This window comes from Vulpes vulpes, chromosome 15 (assembly GCF_048418805.1).
Source record: "Vulpes vulpes isolate BD-2025 chromosome 15, VulVul3, whole genome shotgun sequence".
NCBI lineage: Eukaryota > Metazoa > Chordata > Mammalia > Carnivora > Canidae > Vulpes > Vulpes vulpes.
In genome coordinates, this window is record NC_132794.1 from 49,174,660 (window position 1) to 49,194,756 (window position 20,097).

At 39.7% G+C, this 20,097-nt stretch overlaps 1 protein-coding gene across 5 annotated transcripts in view; it reads right to left on the reverse strand.

Moving 5' to 3' along the window:
• Window positions 1-1,485: 1,485 nt before the first annotated feature.
• ZNF106 (zinc finger protein 106) overlaps window positions 1,486-20,097 on the reverse strand; it is a 64,673-nt gene continuing 46,061 nt past the window's right edge. For all 5 annotated transcript variants that reach the window (XM_072738366.1, XM_025998549.2, XM_072738367.1 and 2 more), the window contains 9 exons: window positions 19,002-19,136; window positions 15,558-15,674; window positions 12,641-12,832; window positions 11,706-11,768; window positions 10,912-11,031; window positions 10,317-10,388; window positions 9,428-9,499; window positions 5,803-5,949; window positions 1,486-5,370 (listed from right to left, as the gene is read on the reverse strand). In XM_072738366.1, coding sequence (XP_072594467.1) covers window positions 5,314-5,370; window positions 5,803-5,949; window positions 9,428-9,499; window positions 10,317-10,388; window positions 10,912-11,031; window positions 11,706-11,768; window positions 12,641-12,832; window positions 15,558-15,674; window positions 19,002-19,136 — 975 coding nt within the window. In that variant the 3' untranslated portion in view covers window positions 1,486-5,313. The remainder of the gene's footprint in view (window positions 5,371-5,802; window positions 5,950-9,427; window positions 9,500-10,316; window positions 10,389-10,911; window positions 11,032-11,705; window positions 11,769-12,640; window positions 12,833-15,557; window positions 15,675-19,001; window positions 19,137-20,097) is intronic.

Genomic DNA, 20,097 nt, shown 5'->3' on the forward strand with positions numbered 1-20,097 from the left:
CCACATCCAGCACGGAGCCCAATCAGGGCTCAATCTCACAACCCTGAGATCATGACCCGAGCTGAAATCTAGAGTCGGATGCTTAACCAACTGAGACACCCAGGCACCTGTTTTTTCTTTTTGTTGTTGTTATTTTAGCTATAACCATTAGACTACTTGAGATTATTTCTGTTCTCATTTGTCTCTAGGTTGGGTTTTTTTTTTTTTTTTTTTTTGGTATCTCCTTTGATTTCTTCAATGACTTACTGAGCTTTAAGTGGCATGTTGCTTAATCTCCATATTTGTGTGGTTTTTCCAGTTTTCTTACTAAAACTGATTTCTAGTTTCTAGTTCTAGCATACAATTGTTGTTGAAGATGCTTGATATGACTTCAATATTGAATTTATTGAAATTCGTTTTACTGCCCACCTAACATTCCATGTATACTTGAGAAGAATGTTTATTTTGCTGCTTGAATGGAGTGTTCTCAGTATATATCTACTGAGTCCATCTGGTTGTGGCATAGCTGCTGCACAGAGAAGGTGAGCATGGAACATGCCTAGCCCCAGATGTGATGTACTTACTTGGCCCAGTAATGGTGCAACTGTTTACACAGGTTCAGTGGGACAAGGAACATGCTCACCAGCACTAGCAGGCTAGAGAGAGGGCACCAAACATGGTGCCTACCAGCTCTGTTACCACCTAGTCAAAATGAGATTGCAAAAATGGCATCAGCCAGTACTTCCATCTAAGAGAAAATCACTGTGGGTTCTTGCCTGCAGCCACTTTAGGATTAGCAAATGGGTCTTTCCATTGGTTACAATCTAGGCACTTTTCAAATTATTTTTGCAGTGGATTTCAGGATGAGTGCATGGGTGTGTGAGTCCTTTAAGAGAAAGTTCTTTGTTCTCTAAGAAAAAAGTTCTATGGTTCCCCTGGACTTAATTCCTGTTGGCTTTCAAAACCAGGTGTTTTGGGAGCTTATGTTTCTGGTGCCAGATACAAGGGTCTGGATGCCTGAAGTGGGGCACAGTCCCTTCACTCTTCGAGGAAAAGCTCTGTATTTTTGGGATCCTTCCTGCTAGTGGGTCATTGTAGGGTCCAGAGAAAGATTGAGTCTCTGCCTCTCCCACCTGTCTCAATGCATCTCTTATCTTTTGTTGTGGAGGTTCTGTTAATCTAGTTCTTTTTGGAGGAAAATTATTCCTTATATAACTGTAAATTTGTTATCTGTGGGAAGAGGGGAATTCAGGGTCTTCCTACACAGCCATCTTGAATCCTAAAGATGTAGTTTTAATCCTAGCTCCTCCACTAACTACATGACCTGTTTTATGACCTTGGACAAATTCTTAAATGTAGCTGTTTGCCAAACTTATCTGGACCATGGTCTGTCGTATATCTATAACTGTTTTATGTTTTCCATCCAATTTCCTTCTTGCTGTCTATACCAACATGGAAAAAAAAAAAAGAACTGGCTATTAATATGCAGATAAGGTAGCAAAAGTAAACAATTAGTAAAAGTACTTTATTTTCCTCTTGTATTTGCTTTATATCTTGCTTTTACAAAGTTATGAAGTTCACAGCTTTATACCAAAATGTAAGAAGGCTAAGCTATAAACATTTTTTGCAGTCAAATGTCATCTGATTTCATTCTTCTAATCCATATTCAATATATAAAAAAAAATTCATATACCAAGGGTACTGGAGCAGCTCTAGGACATATATTTCTCTCAAGCAGGAGAAGGATCTTCAATAGCCTTTCCTCCTTGACTTCCTCCCCCACCAATTCAACTGGGCTACGACCTTGAATGTAAAGTGAATCTAGGAAACTTCAGTTGCCATATGACCCAGCAGGGCCATATACTTGGGAGCTGGAGGTGAGGGTAGAGGTTACTGTCTAATAAGTATAATGTTTGGTTTACACCAGGATTTCACATCCACTTGCACATGGAACTCAGTATTGCCCAAGTCACCTACAATCATAGCTTCTATCCTAATCCATTAGACAGTTTCTCTGAAATCCTAAAGATTGTGATGATTTGGGGTAGGGATGAAATCATAGTTTTACCAATATGGCAGGCATGGCCTCCATAACAGGTCTAGGAGCTCTCCTTTTGGTAGCAGAAACAAAATTTGTAAGTCAGCGAATACAAATGGCGGCTATTTGCGTAAACCAGGGGGTATGTGTTGTTTAAATCCTACTTCATGATATACTTTGATCTCCCCTCCAATGAATTTTCTTCCATAAAATAGACCATACCATTCCACTAAGTGTTGTACACCTACTCCCACCATATCATCCACATACCTAGTCACTAAAGTTGTCTACTGTATAATCTACCCCAAAACCAAAACAAAAAAGCCCCTTTGTTAGGCAAATCATCACTTAAAGAGCAATGATATTGCCTATAAATTATAGGTAGGTCAGGAGCTAAACACTCGACTGCTAACTTCTAGGGCAGGAATATATTTTCCCCCACAAAAGCAGGAGTGTAGTAACAATGGCGTTCCCTCAAATTCAAGTAACATCAGGTCAAGATCATTCTTTGCTCTTATGTGTTTAACTGCTTTATAACTCAATAGAGGAGTGTGTCAAAACAGTCTGAACCTGATTAAAAACTTTAGGATAAAACTTGAAGTGACTGATACATTGTTGTAAACTGCCATTCAAACACTAGCATATGCACACAACAGGACTAATACTATGGTTTTCTTGGCTTCTAGCCATTAGAAGTAGGCACAGGTGATTAAGGATAACATTCTAAAAATGGCTTCCAACTCCTTATAAGAAATGAGTTGGGTTTTGTCAGGTCATGTAACACTTTCCTCCCTTCATTAAGTACTAAATACACGTCAACACAAAAACCTCAGCCATAACTCTTCTCTAAAGGAAGATGGAGGGACAGAATCAGTTAAAACATTGTAAAAGACAAAACATAGCCAAAGTTCTGCATAACTTTCAAGACTCTAAAAAGCAGTAACACAACCATAAGCAGCCAAGATGCTTATGGTGCCTTTATTTCTAAATCGAGGGCTGGACAATGCATTTAGGATAACACACTAACCTGGGGTTAAAAGAATTTTACCATTCTTAAAGACGTTATTACCACGGCTTCAAAGAAAATGTTTGTGAAATGAGGAAAAGTATTACAAATATAGGTGCCCACGCGCATACACACATACAAGGAACATGCACACCTGCACACACAAAGGCAGACACACTGTGCACAATTCTACCAAAATTAAACTCGAATCGGTTGTTACTGATTCTAACAATCTGTTCATACCTTCAAAGGTTCCCCACGATTGCCCAATACCTCACATAAGGCTGTACAAAGGCTCCACCATTCTCATCTTTTCAGAAATGCCCTCAGGCAGGACAGAAGGGCACCTATGCAACAGAGCATGCAAGTCTTTCTTAGTACACTGCCCAGTCAACATAGAAATGCAGCTTCACTATAGCCCCAAATAAAAAGCCACGTTTAGTAATAAATTACAATAGGCTTTCCTGGGAAGTCACCCTTCCCAAACCCACACAACAGCCTGACTTTTCTGGTCATCCTTACAAGAAATGGGGAGGAGAGGTAAGAAAACTTCTTAATCTCAGACAGAAACAGCACAAATACATTTTATGCAAGAGAATCTTCTCTGTTCTCTCTCAAATATGCAAATATCATTAATGTAAAAAAAAAAAAAAGTTTTACCGTTCATAAGGATAGAAGTAAATAGTTTGTGGGGTTATTCATTATTTAGTAGTAGCTCCTAGATTAGCTCTTTGTTTATGGCTCCAGTAAGAACCACTGGAGCCTTTCCTGGGTGGGGCGGCGGGTGTGTGTGGGGAAACCCATATACTTAGTCTTGCATATAACTTCATACCCTCTTGAAACCCATCCATGAAGCCCTGGTAAAGCCCCCAGCCCTGAGCCTGAGTGAAGACTTGTGAGTAGATGTGTGTGCACTACAGGGGTGGAGATAAACCTGCATGCTATGCAATCCTAGAAAATGTACACATCACATCCCCCAGTCTTGAATGTGGCACAGGGCTCTTGTCCCTTCTCCTAGTTCTCTGACAAATCTTTCAGAGTTTTGAGAATCCAGAAATAAAAGGCTGGAAAGCAACACTTCTACAGCTTCTCTCTAGAGTCCAGAGAAAATCCAAAAACAAAGTAGTCTCACTAGGCTTTGTTAATCTGGCCGCTCTCCATGGACAAGCTGAGTCTTTACCTTCATCATACTCCACTCTTCTTTGTCAGCTAGAGGGGAGCTGAAGGTAAGACTTCTGTTTCAGAAATCAATCTCTAAGAAGCCCGCTTGAGCCCCTAAAGACTGTGTGCAGATACTTTATCCTAACTACCCCAACTTGGGTGCTGCAGGTGGGTGGAAAGCACCCTGGGAGCCTAGGGGAAGTATTTGATGGCGAGTGGGAGGGGAGGGATTGGCAATGGAGCAAACTAAGAGGTTCCACACCTGCAGCAGGCCTGGAGAGTCAGAACCTGGAAAGGAAGAGATAAACGCTACACTCCAGTTTGAACAGCCTGACGACACATGCAGCTGTGATTGCCTGGGCCTAACAACAACATGTCAAGGTAGATGTTAGGTCTGTGTACTGCCCTGAACTGAGCACTCCTATCAAAACTGGCACAGACGTTCAACAGGAAGTGCTGTCTGTGAGGACTTGTCCGTATGTGATTTGCCAAGTTCCTAAAATATAACCAGCAGAATAGTCACTTTAGCTGTTAAAAATCTACTGTGTGTCCCTTTGGCATTTAAAGCCTCCTCTGTCCATCTACAAAGCAAGAGAATAGTGAAACACACTGCACATAATTGTTAAGAAAGGAAACTAGCTGCTTCTAATTTAAGTACCCAGTTATTAGAACTAAAGAAATTAAAAGTGATCCTAAAAATCTAGCGTTTGCACAAACTGGTACTTAAAAGTCGGACTATGGGTTTAAACCATCATAAGAACATAAACTAAAAATCGCAAACTGAAATCAATAAAAAATACATATGATTAGGGTCAAACTGGGTAGCCAATTAAGATCTGTATCTTTAATAAACATCTGGAGAATACTAGTAGCATAGATTACTATATTCCATGCTGTTCCAGAGAAGTATGGTTCCTTAAAATCTGTTTAAATCTGACAGACCTCCAGTAATAACTTAAAGTGTCTTTATCATCCCATAGAGCTGCCCAGACTTATGTGAGTGGTAAGCCTGGCTAGTAACCACTTTCCCCTTCCCTGCTTCTCGGGGAGGGGAGGACTGTGGCCTCTGTGAGGGGCCGATGTAAAATTAGTTCAAGTGATAACTTCCCAACATGGGAGGCAGAAAACTTCATGAATCAATTTTGCTGTCATCCTCAGCATGTCGTTCAATGTGTCCCGCAGCATCCTAGGAATAAAGGGAAAAGGGCCCATGAGAGAAAAGTTGGTAGTTAAGAGAAAGGCAAAGCCAAGGGGAGCTTCAGGGCACATTCTAAGATCTATATAATGGAAGGCAGTCAGGACCCAGCACTTTGCTAACTCATATAAAACTATACACTTAAAGGTGAGTTCTTATCTTACACACGAGCATTGTAATAAACCTGTAGGTTCAGTTACTAGATTTGAAAACATTCTCATTAGGCTCTTTCTCAAAAACTACCTAATTCATCATCTGAAACCTCATTAAGCTATTCCCCAAATCTCTGAATAATAATAAAAAGGAAAATCCCTAGACTCTCCCAATTGATTGCAATTCTGAACATTTTAACAAGGCAAAAAAGGCCTGCCTGCTCTGAACGGTAGAATGACCCCAGGGCGGCCTCAGGTCCCACTCACACACCTGTTTGGATCCTTTCCTAGCAGTGAAGAAAGCGTCACAGTTCTTCCAGCGGCATTTCAGAGTTTGAAAGTTTGGATTCGTATGGTCAGTGAGCAAATGTTGTTTTAAATGATCTACAACGCCAAATATCAGAGAGCAACCATGCCACTGGGTAGAAGGACAATAAAGGGTAAGTTAAAAAGAGTAGTGGAAACATGCAATTACAATTAGAACACTCCTTACTTCTATCCTGTAAGTACTAAGGAAGCAAAAAGTAAGCCCCTTATTCCTTATTCTTGGCTAGAAAACAGAACAAAGCCAGAGGCAACCACATTAATTACTAATATTCTGAGGAGCCTTGAAAAGGCTGAAAAGTCTTGACATGGTGTTCTGTTGAGAAGGCAAAGTACTAAGATAGCTACATTGTTAAGAGAAAAAGGTTAGCAAATATTGACAGACAAGTTACTATAAAATTCAGTTTAAACCACATTTATCAGGATGCCTGGGTGGCTCAGTGGTTGGGTGTCTGCTTTTGGCTCAGGTTGTGATCTCAGGAACCCGGAATTGAGTCCCACATTGGGCTCCCTGTGTGGACCCTTCTTTTCCCTCTACCTGTGTCTGTGTGTCTCATGAATAAATAAATAAAAATCTTTTTTTAAAAAATAAATAAACCACATTATTTTTTATCTTGCCATCTTAAAATAAGTTCCTTAGTCCATTTGTTAAAAAGGCAGGGCTCCTGGGTGGCTCAGTGGGTTAAGCATCTGAGTGTTGATTTCGGCTCAGGTCCTGATCTCAGGGCCGTGAGACTGAGACTCACATCAATCTCAGTGCTCAGAAGCAGAGTCTGCTTGAGATTGTGTGTGTGTGTGTCTCTCTCTACCCCTGCCCTGCTTCTCTCTAAATAAATAAATACATACACACATAAAATCTTATTTATTATTTTTAAAAATTTTTATTTATTTATTCATGAGAGACAACATAGAGAGAGATGCAGAGACATAGGAAAAGGAGAAGCAGACTCCATGAGAGGAGCTGGACATGGGACTTGAACCCGGGAATCTGGGATCATACCCTGAGCCAAAGGCAGACACTGAACCACTGAGCCACCCAGGCATCCCACATAAAATCTTTTTTAAAAAAGGACTAAGAGTTCTCTATAATACTGAAAGGGCTGTATTTCACAATTCTGAGAACTGCTGACTCAGAAGCTTGAAAATAAAAATGTCTGACAAAGAAAACTACATTGCCTTATAAGCCTGACTTTATTCAGAATCTTTATCACTGCAGTAAAAATTTTGTTTATTTTTCTTTTCTTTCTTTCTTTTTTTTTTTTTTTAAAAGAATGTATTTATATGGGCAGCCAGGGTGGCTCAGCGGTTTAGCGCCGCCTTCAGCCCAGGGCCTGATTCTGGAGACCTGGGATGGAGTCCCATGTCAGGCTCCCTGCATGGAGCCTGCTTCTCCCTCTGCCTGTGTCTCTGCCTTCTCTCTTTCTCTCTCTCTCTCTCTCTCTCATGAATAAATAAATAAATAAAATCTTAAAAAAAGAAAAAAGAAAAAAAAATAATTGGGGATCCCTGGGTGGCTCAGTGGTTTGGTGCCTGCCTTTGGCCCAGGGTGTGATCCTGGAGTCCCAGGATCGAGTCCCGTGTCAGGCTCCTGGCATGAAGCCTGCTTCTCCCTCTGCCTGTGTCTCTGCCTCTCTCTCTCCCTCTCTCTCGTGAATAAATAAATAAAGTCTTTAAAATATATATATATAAAGAATTTAGTTAGTTAGAGCAGGGAGGCAGAAAAGGAGAGAGAAAGAATCTCATGCAGACTCCCCACTAAGCACGGAGCCCAACATTAGACTCAAATCTTACGACCCTGTGATCATGACCTGAGCCAAAACCAAGAGTCGGATACTTAACCAATTGAGCTACCTAGGTGGCCCTCTTTTTTTAAATTTTTACTTTACCAAAAACATGGCTCAATTCTCAATTTCACTCATTAGTCAGAAACATAAAAACTCTTGGTCTTGGTTTTTTCCCTCCAGGCTTGCTTGTCTTAAATCTTAAAATTCTAACAGGTTCATTTCTATAAAACAATGCAAATTTGTGTTTTTCTTGTCAGCACTATCCCATCCCCTCTAGCTTTAATACCAGATGGTATTTTCTCCCTTTTCTCTAGATAAATTAACCCTCTATTTGTAACTCTATTTGTATTTTGGATCCTGTTGTACTGTATTTTGTGTCCTACACTGAGAAAAACCAAAAAGCAAACACAGTAATGTGTAAAAGCTCCAAAGTAACCAGGCTGTGGACAAGTCTAAGATCAAATCTAAAAATGGAGAGTGTTATCATTCCATTCCATCATTTCTGCAAAACAAGAGGTTAGGGGAACCAGGGTAGGGGGGCCAGAAACTTTTCTTTGATCACCACTAGTATTAGAACTGGTGAAACAACTTAAGGCCTATAAGGAGTATAAAAGCGTGGAGCTCCCACTCCAAAATAAAAACCATGCAATTTAGCCCTAGCCAACAGAAGTTTAAAACTTTAAGAACACAAATTTTTCTTTGCCTGTTCCTCAAAATCCAAGAAGGACAAAAATCAAACTATTAATATGTTCCCCAATGAATGAATATAAGATAGTGGGCAGTCCCCAAAATAAACTTCCACTTTTTATTTCCTATACTGTTGACCCTTGAACAATATAGTTTCAAATGCACAGGTCCACTCATACATGAACTTTTCTCAATAAACATAGTATAGTACTGTATATGTATTTTCATTTCCTAATGATTTTATTTTACTTACTTATTTAAATAATCTCTATGCCCATCATGGGACTTGAACTCATGACCCTGGGGATCATGTTCTACCAACTGAGCCAGTCAGGAGCCCCTTCTTAGATTTTGGCAACATTTTCTTTTCTCTAGGTTACTATATTGTGAGGATACAGCATATAATAAATAATAAATATACAAAATACATGTTAACTGACTGTTTATGTTGTCAGTAAGGCTTCTGCTCAACAGTAGGCTATTAATAGGCAAGGTTTTGGAGAGTTAAAATCTTGTTCTATGTGGATTTTCGGCTGCACAGGGTTTGGTGTCCCTAACCCCCTACACTGTTCCAGGGTCAAGTGTACTTCCATACTGTTGCTATTTTTGTATGCATGACAGATTTATAATAAAACAAACAAAAACCACCACAGAGATAACCTCTGAGTAGATGATTATGTAAACATATCTCATATCTCATCTTAAAATAGACTGACTACCCATGAACAAAGTATGAAAGCATTTTATACAAAGTTTTTAAAAATAAGCTTCTTGAGGCACCTGGGTAGTGCAGTCAGTTAAGTGTCAGACTTTTGGTTTCAACTCAGGTTGTGATCTCAGGGTTATGAGATCAAGCCCCAATTTGGCTCCATGCTCAGCTTAGAGTCTGCTTGAGATTTTTTTCTCCCTCTCCTGCTCATGTTCTCTCTCAAATAAATAATCTTTTAAAACAATAAAAATAAGCTTCCTCGTCCTATAGCGGGAGGCACGAAGTAGATGCTCAAATATAAAAATGCTTAATTGATGGTAATGAAGATCTGTAAATTAGCCTAGAGTTAAGCAACATCTAGGTCTGGTTATAAGAACAGTTTCACTCCTTACCCAGCAACGGTAATTCTGCATCAGATTCAGCCTCACAGCTTGAATACTGCCATCATAACAGCCAGTATAAATCTGGAAAAAGAGGTTTCTTGTATGAGACCAAAACAACACACAAAAAAACAACTACTAACATCCTCAAAATACATCTCAAAAGCTCCTTGTGCCTGCTGTAAGAAAACAAACCTAAACCAAAGCCAGCCCTCAATGCTACAATCGGTAAGTATCTTCTAGTGTAGATACTTTGAAGCTATGCTCCACAGAGAGCCACTCCTGAGACACCGGCTGAGAGCAGAAGCAGCAGGACTCAAAAGCACCCACCTGCACTGTATCTTGTGTACTTGACTACTGAGCACTGTATGCTGCATTGCGAATTACATATTAGCCATCTCTGTTTCACTGGAACAAAGGGTTCTACTGCTGAGAGTCTAAAAAACATCCATACTGGTTCAACCACGTAATATAAAAATAAAATAAATGGAGGCTTAGCAAGGTTAAGTGAATTAGCTTTTACTTTTAGGTCTGCTTTATTATATCATACTGGCCAAATCTCCTTGACTCTATTCTAATGTTCTGTTCAGATCATAATGTCTCTGGAAAAAGCACCACTCAATTTTGGGTGGGAAACATCTTAAACTTATTTTATCTTTAAAACCATTAAAGTATCAGATTTTTATTGTAATTATTTTAGCTATTAATAGCAAAGAGAATATTCAACAATCTCACTGGGTTACTTCCCGATACTACGCCAAAAGACAGAAAAGCATTCAATAATGAGGCATATCAGAAACATGTCATCCTTGGAAGTGATAAATAGGAACATTATTATCAGTTTGTAGTTTTTAGTAAACATATTCAGAAGCACTACTGTGACATGGCTAATAACACTCACCATACTTTTATGGATGGTCATACACATAATCATGTCTTTGTGTCCTCCATAAACTTGCAGTCGATCATGGGACTTAAGTGGAGGGGAATAAAAAGAAAATTCAGGTTATTTATAACATGTGTTTTTAATAAGCATAATCCCTGGAGGCCTCTGGCAGGTTTAAAACTATACCTGAGACATTATGCTGAAGTACCACTGGCATTTTTACAGAAACAATCTAATGACAATCTAATAAAGTCCTCAAGGGAGGAGCTGGTAATTGGAAATGAGAAAACTAATTTCTGTGTAGTGTCAAAGTCTCAAACCTGAAATTGCACACAAGGAGAACTAGACAGGCTTTGGAGACTACAGTTGCTATCTGGAAACCATTTTGGTATTGACCTCTGTGAACCTGACCACTTATCTCAGAGCCATGTTTCTGAAAGTGTAGTCCATGGATCATCTGCTTCAAATTGTCTAAAGGGCTTGAAAAATGCAGATTTCTGGGCCCCACCCCAGCCTTACTATATTAAAAAAAAAAAAAAAAATTCAACACCAAACTCAAATAGACCTTCTCCCCAAATCATTCAAGCAAAACAGTGGATCTAAATTCTACCTGTAATTCATAGACACGAACAAATTTATCCAGGCAAGCAGTCACCATCACTTTTCCTAGGATATTCACCACAGTCACTGCATGATTGTGACCTTTATAGATCCGCACAAGCTCACCAGTCTGCACCAGAAGAGAGACAAGTCACTAGATTGACTTTCCAGATTCCTTTTGAGATTTATGATTCCATTATCCCAAAGCCCTAACTCTGAAGCTATTTGCACATAACTGAACTAATTTTAACAGCTGAAGTACTCAAACAAGCATTTATTACAATATGTGTATTATATATGAAATGTATTCTGATGGAGAGAACCTGGTATCATAGAAAGCGAAGGCCCACAACTCTATATATATATAGGTTTTGAAGTATTTCTACTTTTATCATTTCACTGCATCTGGACAAGTTCCTGAGGCTGCATTATCCCCAGGTTTATAGTCTAGGCACTGAGCTTCACAGAGCTGCCTCTTATGACTGGAGCAGAATATCTCAGCTGTTTTTATTTGTTCTATTTTAAACTATGTAACATATCCACTTCCTTAGTGAGTCTCAGATGCTCAGTGTATCTCAAGTTCAAATGAGACAAACTAAACCTTACCTAAAGTTCGCATATGTCCCCCATTAAAAATTCTGATGAGGTCAGAATTTCTAGAGTGCTCACTATCTTCTAAGAGCTTATGTGAGTAGGAATTATTATTAAGCTTTTCACTGGAAAAAGGGTCTTATTCAAACTGCAAGAGATCTGAGGAATCCTTTAAGCTTCCACTGAAGATTTCTTTATAACAACACAACTTACATGAATGTTATGAGCATGGACCGACTGATCACTGGAGCCACTGAACACAAGGTCATTCACCACCTTAAAGAAGATAGTTTACAGAGTTAGATTCCATATAAGGTTCTGAGTTTTCTCTGTAGCCTGCAAAGCACATTGTTGATTTCTAATTTCTAACCTACTTTGAGATGAGCATGAACTAGGGATAAAATAGTAAGTTCCTCAGACAAATTTTCTAAAGTGAAAATTTCTGTCCTACCACCAGGACAATGTATTATTGGGTATGTTACCTCTTCAGAATGATTGTGAAATAGACTAGAAGGACTTTAAATCTATATCCTATAATAAAATATACCGGTTTCTCTGTTAATAAAATACAGTACATCCCAGGGTTCCTGGGTGGCTCAATTGGTTAAGTGTCTGCCTTCTGCTCAGGTCATGATCTTGGGGTCTTGGGATCAAGTCCCACACCCGGCTCCCTGCTCAGTGGGAAGTCTGCTTCTCTCTCTGCCCCTCCCCACCCCCACTCATGCTTGCACTCTCTAATAAATAAATAAAATCTTAAAAAAAAAAAAAAAACCCAAACCCACAGTACTTCCCTTGGTGACTTAAGCCTAAAGAAAAGCACTATAGGGCCAGCCCAGGTGGCTCAGCAGTTTAGAGCTGCCGTCAGTCCAGAGCCTGATCCTGGAGACCCAGGATCGAGTCCCATGTCAGGCTCCCTGTATGGAGCCTGCTTCTCCCTCTGCCTGTGTCTCTGCCTCTCTCTCTCTCTGTCTCTCATGAATAAATAAATAAAATCTTAAAAAAAAAAAAAAAAAGAAAGGAAAGCACTGTAATTTCCTTGTTCTTTTCAAGATGATGTGTTCTAAATAAGGCATTAGATAACAAGGGAAATATCATTCAAATCCTTTTGTGCCAGACAACCAACTCTTCTTCTCTGGCACTCTACTTGCCTTCATGCAAAGAATGGTTTTGCTGTGGCCCTCCAGAGTTCTGAGGAGGAGTCCATTCCGTGCATCACGTACACTAATGGTACAGTCATAAGACCCAACAACAAGCAGCTTTCGGGCACCTTCCTGAGCTGTGGCAAGACAGCTGACAGCCCGAGGGCCGTGGCATTCAAAAACTTCAAGTCGTTTATTGTTCTGAAAAACAAGCCACTGTTAGATGAAGTAAAAGCAACTTAGCTGGTAAATGTCAAAAATCAACTAAGCCCAATCACTACTTTGCTACAAATTCTTAAATTCTATTACCTGTGCTTAAGTTTTCACACTACATCTCTATCTTTAACTTTCCAATCTCCACCATTCCCATTCCAACTCACTTGGTGTCCATGACTCCCTCCACCCCAATTCCAGTTGGGGGTATATGGCAAACTTTTTCACGAAGAAACACATTTCTAACTTCAACCTACACTATCTGATCATAATTAGCACTTTATTCTCTTTTTCAGCCTTCTCCCACTTCCCTTAAGTTAATGATAATGATTAACTTTTTTTTCATATTCTAGTACATTTTCCATGCCATAAACTCAGAAACTCCTACCCTGTTTTTTTTTCTTTTGTCATCCAAAATTTGTGCAATCAATTTGCCATGGTTTCCAAATTTTTCCACTAAGAATTACTTACTTACTTTGGCAAGAGTTTCTCATTTACCACCTTTCTGTTATTCTCAAGTTCTTCTGATTTCTCGTTCTCTGTCATCTCTCATGTCATCATTTTGTGAATTAGAGAAGCCTTTTATATCAGTCAGAGTGGCATGGTCACATCCTGAATCCCTAAACATTCTTTTATCTCACATCTTAGACTTGGTTCCCCCATCCCCACACCAATCTTGCTCATAAAGTCTCCCACCTCCCCAATACTTCTAAAAAGGAAGTGGTGGTTGGGGCGGAGGGGGAGCTGACTGGCTGGCTGGCTTACTAGGTGGAGCATGCTACTCTTGAATTGAATTCAAGCCCTGCACTGGGTGTAGAGATTACATTAAAAAAAATAATAATAAATAAATAAATAAATAAATAAATAAATAAATAAGAACTTCAAGTGCATGCAAGCAGTGAAACTCCCAGAAACAAAGCACAAAGCAGCAGCTGGGAGCCTCCAGGGCTAAGCAATGACTCCAGCAATCTTAGGTGCTGAGGGGACAGTCTGATGGAGTTCTGGCTTTCTGCTGAGACCTTAGAAGCACTGCATTCTAGGTGTACAGGCAAACCAAAAAGGGCCCAGCCCCCACAGGGCTTCAAAATTCCCATGTCTGCTGAGATTCTCAAATCTCTGTCTCAAGGTCTATCTTCTCTGGGGTCTGTCAACCAGTTAAAGATCATTTCCATTTGATATCTTGTCCTCATCCTGCCTCAAAAGTCCTGCTCCTAACTTCTATCTACCTTTGATACCATTACTCTCCCAAAAAAGAAATAAGTAATTATCAAGTTTCATCCTTTAAACTATTTTAAATTTATTCTTTCTTCTTCATTTCTGTTGCCCTAACAGAATCTAATGTAAGCTTTTAACACTTCACATATGAAATGCAACAACTTTCACTAATTACCCTTCTGTGATCTATTCATATCAAGATAACCAAATAACTTGGCACTTGATTATCTATATGTTAGATTCTTCTAACTTGTTTTTAAGCTTCTTCAAGGCAGAAACCATGACATATTTTACTGTATTCCTTATAAGTAGTGGTTCCAGCTCATATGTGGAAGGAGAGTATTGATAGGTATTCATTAAACATATGAATGATACTATAATCCAGTATAACACAGTAAACATTGTAACATACTGTGTGGAAAGATGACCATGGGGAGCCTGGGTAGCTTAGCTGGTTAGGCGTCCAACTTTTGATTATGGTTCAGGTTGTGATCTCAGGGTCAGAAGACTGAGTCCCATATTGGGTTCCATGCTGGGCGTTGAGCCAGCTTTAGATTTTTTTCTCTCCCTCTTTTCCCCTGCCCCACCCACTGCAACACTCTCAAAAAAAAAAAAAAAAAATGACCTGATGACCTTGGGATACAGTGCTACAATTCATTAGTAACCAAAATGATCAACTCTACCTCTTACATCTTTTATCCATTCTCCTCTCTTCATCCTTACTCTAACCTTTCTCTTTTTTTTTTTTTTTTTTTTGCGGGTACTCTAACCTTTCTTGTCTTCTTCTACTACAAAGCCTCCTAAATGATCTTCCTGCCTCTACTAGTACCAGTATTTTCCTATCTCATCAACTCCAGAATGACTTTTTCTAAAATATAAATTGCATCATGTCTCTCATACTTTAAAGCCCACAAGATGGAAGTTCACCTACATTAACACAGCAGTATAGGGCCATCAAGAACTGGTCCCTTCTCATTTCCTAAGCTCTATCCTGAGGCCTAGCACAAAACAGATGCTCAGTAAAGGTTTGCTCAACAAATAAATTTATCTGTGGGTTAGGAAAGAATGAGGCCACATGGGCAAAAGGCAAACCTATGACTTAGTTCATATTACAAAATAGGCTATCCTCATGAAACCCTAAATCAGTTCCAAACTACATCAATGTCAGACTCAAAAGAATTTGAGCTCATTTTTCATGGTGTCATTCTTAAAATGAGATAGACTAGTTTAATCTATGACTCATTATTTGGCCCCAAATCATCAGGCTTGGTTTAATTTAGTAGAGCTACCTTTTGGTTCTGGCACACTTGGGCCTGAGCAGACAGAATGAAGGATCTTGTTTCACTTATACCAGAAGGTAACAGTTTTTGAGTAGCAGCTAATTCTGCGGTTTTCTCACACAAGAAAATAGGAAAAGGTCTGCCTTCTACTTCTTTCCACACACACACACTACTTTCAAGTGACATGGGAATGCAGCCTTCTCCCCACAGACACTGACCTTGATGTTGAAGGTGACCACAGTGCCATTTGCCAGTCCTGCATAGAGGATTCGCCACCTACTATGGAGGCACAGAACCCGGTCTTCTAGCTCTAACTGCTCCACACACTCTCGCGTCTAAGAAAAGTACAAGATGCCTAATTAGCAGAGGTTAGCAGCAAATAAAATGTGAAATCAATCCTTTTTAAAGCAGAGTGTGAAAGGATTTTTATGAGGAAAAAAATTTAGCATCCTCTATTTTTTTTTTTTTTTAAGATTTTATTTATTTATTCGTGATCGTCAGAGAGAGAGAGAGAGGCAGAGACACAGGCAGAGGGAAAAACAGGCTCCATGCAGGGAGGCCGACATGGGATTCGATCCCGGGTCTCCAGGATCGTGCCCTGGGCCAAAGGCAGGCACCAAGCCGCTGCGCCACCCAGGGATCCCCTAGCATCCTCTATTTTGAAGAAGACTATCTTAGATTTGGCCAAAGACCCTCAAGCTGTAAACAAATATAAACTCCAGTAATGTTACCCATGTTTGTAATTTGGAATGTAGAGTTCTTCAAAGGGCACTAAGAATTGGGCCTTAAACTTATTAAATTAAGTAGCCAAAGGTAAAGCTGCATTTGCCATCTAAAAAGGGAAAGAAAGACTACAGTTGTATATTTGATACTTGCATTAATCATGTATGTGCTTCCCTGTAACTGATTCTCTGTTTCAATAGCTCTCAAATGCCTCCTTCAAACCAGTGCTGGGTTGGCTGAGCCATACTTAACTAAGCAGCTTTTAAAATGTATAGCACCCCAAGCTTCATCCTCAATCCCTGAGATTCTAATTCAGTGGGTTCTGGAATATGCATTTAAAAAAAAGTTCTTTAGTAATTCTAATGCATACCCAGGTTAAATAAGCACTGTTTGATCTCACCTTCAAGAAAATATTTCCATGAATTTCTAGAACTGGGTTATACTAGCCATTTTATTCTAGTTACTTAGGTAACCTGGCTGTATTGCCAGTAAGACAGTGATGCTCAAGACCTGTTACTGAATGATACTAAGCAGCTAAAGGCCCAAGTGTAGCTTTTAAGCAAGGTTGAAAACAGATGTTAAAATCGAGATGGTTAGAAGTGGGTAGGATGGGGATCCCTGGGTGGTACAGTGCTTTGGCGCCTGCCTTTGGCCCAGGGTGCGATCCTGGAGACCCGGGATCGAATCCCACGTCGGGCTCCCGGTACATGGAGCCTGCTTCTCCCTCTGCCTATGTCTCTGACTCTCTCTCTCTCTGTGTGACTATCATAAATCCAATAAAAAATTAAAAAAAAAAAAAGAAGTGGGTAGGATGATAAAAGCTGTAAGCTGTCAAAGTTTTTGACCTCTTTTCCCAAACCTCTTTTATGCCGCTAAGAGTCAGTTCCTGAAATTATTCAATTTTCTCCCATAAAATTACAAATATAAATGCCATGTATAATATTGTGAAATAAAGAAAAAGACAATAAACATGCCCAAATGTTAAAATTCAATTGCCTCTGGCTAACCCATGTGAGATTTTTTTTTTGTAGTTTTATAGGGGAACCAGATATATACCATAATAAAAAGGAAAAAAAAATATTTCTTTTAAAATATGAATGCTCACTGAAAGGCACCTAGTCACTGAACAGATCTAATGGAGAAGTACAACAAGATTAATGTTGTTTTCATGCCTGCTAACACAACATCCACTCTGCAGCCCATGAATGGAGGGGCCATTTCAACTTTCAAGTCTTATTTTTTAAGAAATACATTTTTTTTAATCTTTTTTTTTTTTTTTAATTTTTATTTATTTATGATAGTCACACACACAGAGAGAGAGAGAGGCAGAGACACAGGCAGAGGGAGAAGCAGGCTCCATGCACCGGGAGCCCGACGTGGGACTCGATCCCGGGTCTCCAGGATCGCGCCCTGGGCCAAAGGCAGGTGCCAAACCGCTGCGCCACCCAGGGATCCCTTTTTTTTTTTTTTTTAATTTATGATAGTCACAGAGAGAGAGAGAGAGAGAGAGAGAGAGGCAGAGACATAGGCAGAGGGAGAAGCAGGCTCCATGCACCGGGAGCCCGATGTGGGATTCGATCCCGGATCTTCAGGATTGCGCCCTGGGCCAAAGGCAGGCGCCAAACCGCTGCACCACCCAGGGATCCCTAAGAAATACATTTTGCAAGGCTATAGCTGCTATAGATAGTGATTGCTCTGATGGGTTTGGGCAAAATAAACTGAAAACTTTTTGGAAAGGATTCACTATTCTAGATGCCATTAAGGGAAGAAGTTAAAATATCAATGTGAACGGGAGTTTAGAAGAGGTTGATTCCAGCCCTCATGGATGACTTTGAATGAGGAATTCAAGACTTTAGGGGAGGAAGTAACTGGAGATGTAGTGGGAATGCAAGAGAACTAGAATGCAAAGTGGAGCCTGAAGGCATGACTGAATGCTGCAATCTCATGATAAAATTGTAATGGAAGAGGAGGTGTTTCCTATGGATGAAAAAGAAAGTGGTTTCTTGAGATGGAATCTATTCCTCATGAAGATGCAGTGAAGGTTGTTGAAATGATACAAAGGGTTTAGGATATTCCACAAACTTAGATGATAAAACAGTGGCAGGGTTTGAGAACATGGGACTCCAATTTTTAAAGAAGTCTACCATGGGTAAAATGCTATCAAACAGCATTACACACTATAGAGAAATCATTCATGAAAGGAAGTCAATCCAGGTAGCAAACTTCACTTTTGTCTTATTTTAAGAAATAACTGTAGCCACCCCAGCCCTCAGCAACCACCCCTTCCTCATCAGTCAGCAGCCATCAACATAGAGGAAGACCCTCCTCCACCAGCAAAAAGATTACAGCTCACTGAAAACTTAGATGATGGTTAGCATTTGTTTAGCAATAAAGTATTATTTTTCTTTTCCTTTTTTCCCCTCTCTGTGGAGGAGAGAAAAAAGTATTTCTTAATTAAGGTACATACACTGTTTTTCTAGATATAATGCCACTGCACACCTAATAGAATACAGTATAGCATCAATATAACTTTCCACCAAGAAACCAAAAAATTCATTTGACTCATTTTACTGATATTCTAGTGGCCTGGAACCTAGCCTGCAGTATCTTTGAGGTATGCCTGTACTAAATAGGCTCAGAAGCATAAGAACGGGGACACTTGGGTGGCTCAGTGGTTGAGCATCTGCCTTCAGCTCAGGTCATGATCCTGGAGTCCCAGGATTGAGTCTCACACTGGGCTCCCTGCAGGGAGCCTGCTTCTCCCTCTCCCTGTGTTCTCTGCCTCTCTTTCTCTGTCTCTCATGAATAAATAAGTAAAATCTTAAAAAAAAAAAAAAAAAAAAAGAATGTGGACAGAATAGAGTATCTGTCTTAGTGTCTCCACTCTATACAGTAAAGCAGTGTAAATGATCACTTTTGATTTCTCTGGACTCACTCACCTTGACGTTATAGCAGCGAATGGTATGGTCACTGGAACCAGTGTAAAGCGCAGCATTCTTCCCAGAGGTTTGGGTTACCAGGAGGCAGTTCACTTTGGAGGCATGCCCCTCAAAGACACCAATGCACTTCCGACTCTAAAGTCAAGCACATATCAGATCATTGCTTGTGGATATATTAAGGATTAGGTAACACATTTCCTCAACAACAACAAAAATGCTAAAACATACAGTTTGCTACTGTATCCTCAGTGCCTAGGTTAGTGCTTGGTATACAAAAGGTGCTCAGTAAGTATCTGTTCACTAAATGCCCAGTAAACAGTCACAGGAACTAAGTACTTCAGCTATGTTAGCTGAGCCATACCAAAAATACTTAGGTCAATCTGCTCTAAGATAGAGTAATATTTTAATTAATGCCTAGGGCAAGGCTCTCCAACATATGGACCAAAGATCTGACAAATCCAAACTGTAGCTAACTTCCCAAATAAGTTCTTGCATTTCATCAATAACTTCGGAGAGAATGTTCCACAATATTCAAAGATGGTGCTATCACAGGCCATAGTGGTCCGGGGATGGTTTCACAAGGGAGCATCCTAAATGTGATCTTCATGCACAGAGACCCACTTCAAATGTACATACATAGATAGATTTATCTTGCAATCCAGAGTGACAACCGATCCCCTAAACGTTACACTCATACTCCCTGGTACCTCTGTTCCCTTCCTTCAGTCATCCCCATTTCCCCTTCAGATCACTAGGCTAATGAGACCTGTTGCCTAGCGAGAACATATTTTCATTTTCCATCATCTAGCCTTTTGACTTTCAAGGACTTTAGGAATTTCAAATACTTTCCTGGTGTTCAGCCTAAAGTTTTTTGGTTATCATCATTAATAAAGCAAATTAGTTTGACATACACCAAATTCAAACCTCAAAAGTTCATCCTATGAAAATTGAGAGTAATGAGCATCAGATTATACTAAGTGTGAGTATCAGATTATACTAAGTATGAATAGACAATGCTGTTCTCCTTAGTAACTTGGCACAATTAATCAACTTGAGGAAAAATGCCTCCTCTAGCACTTCTCCAATATTCCTTCTA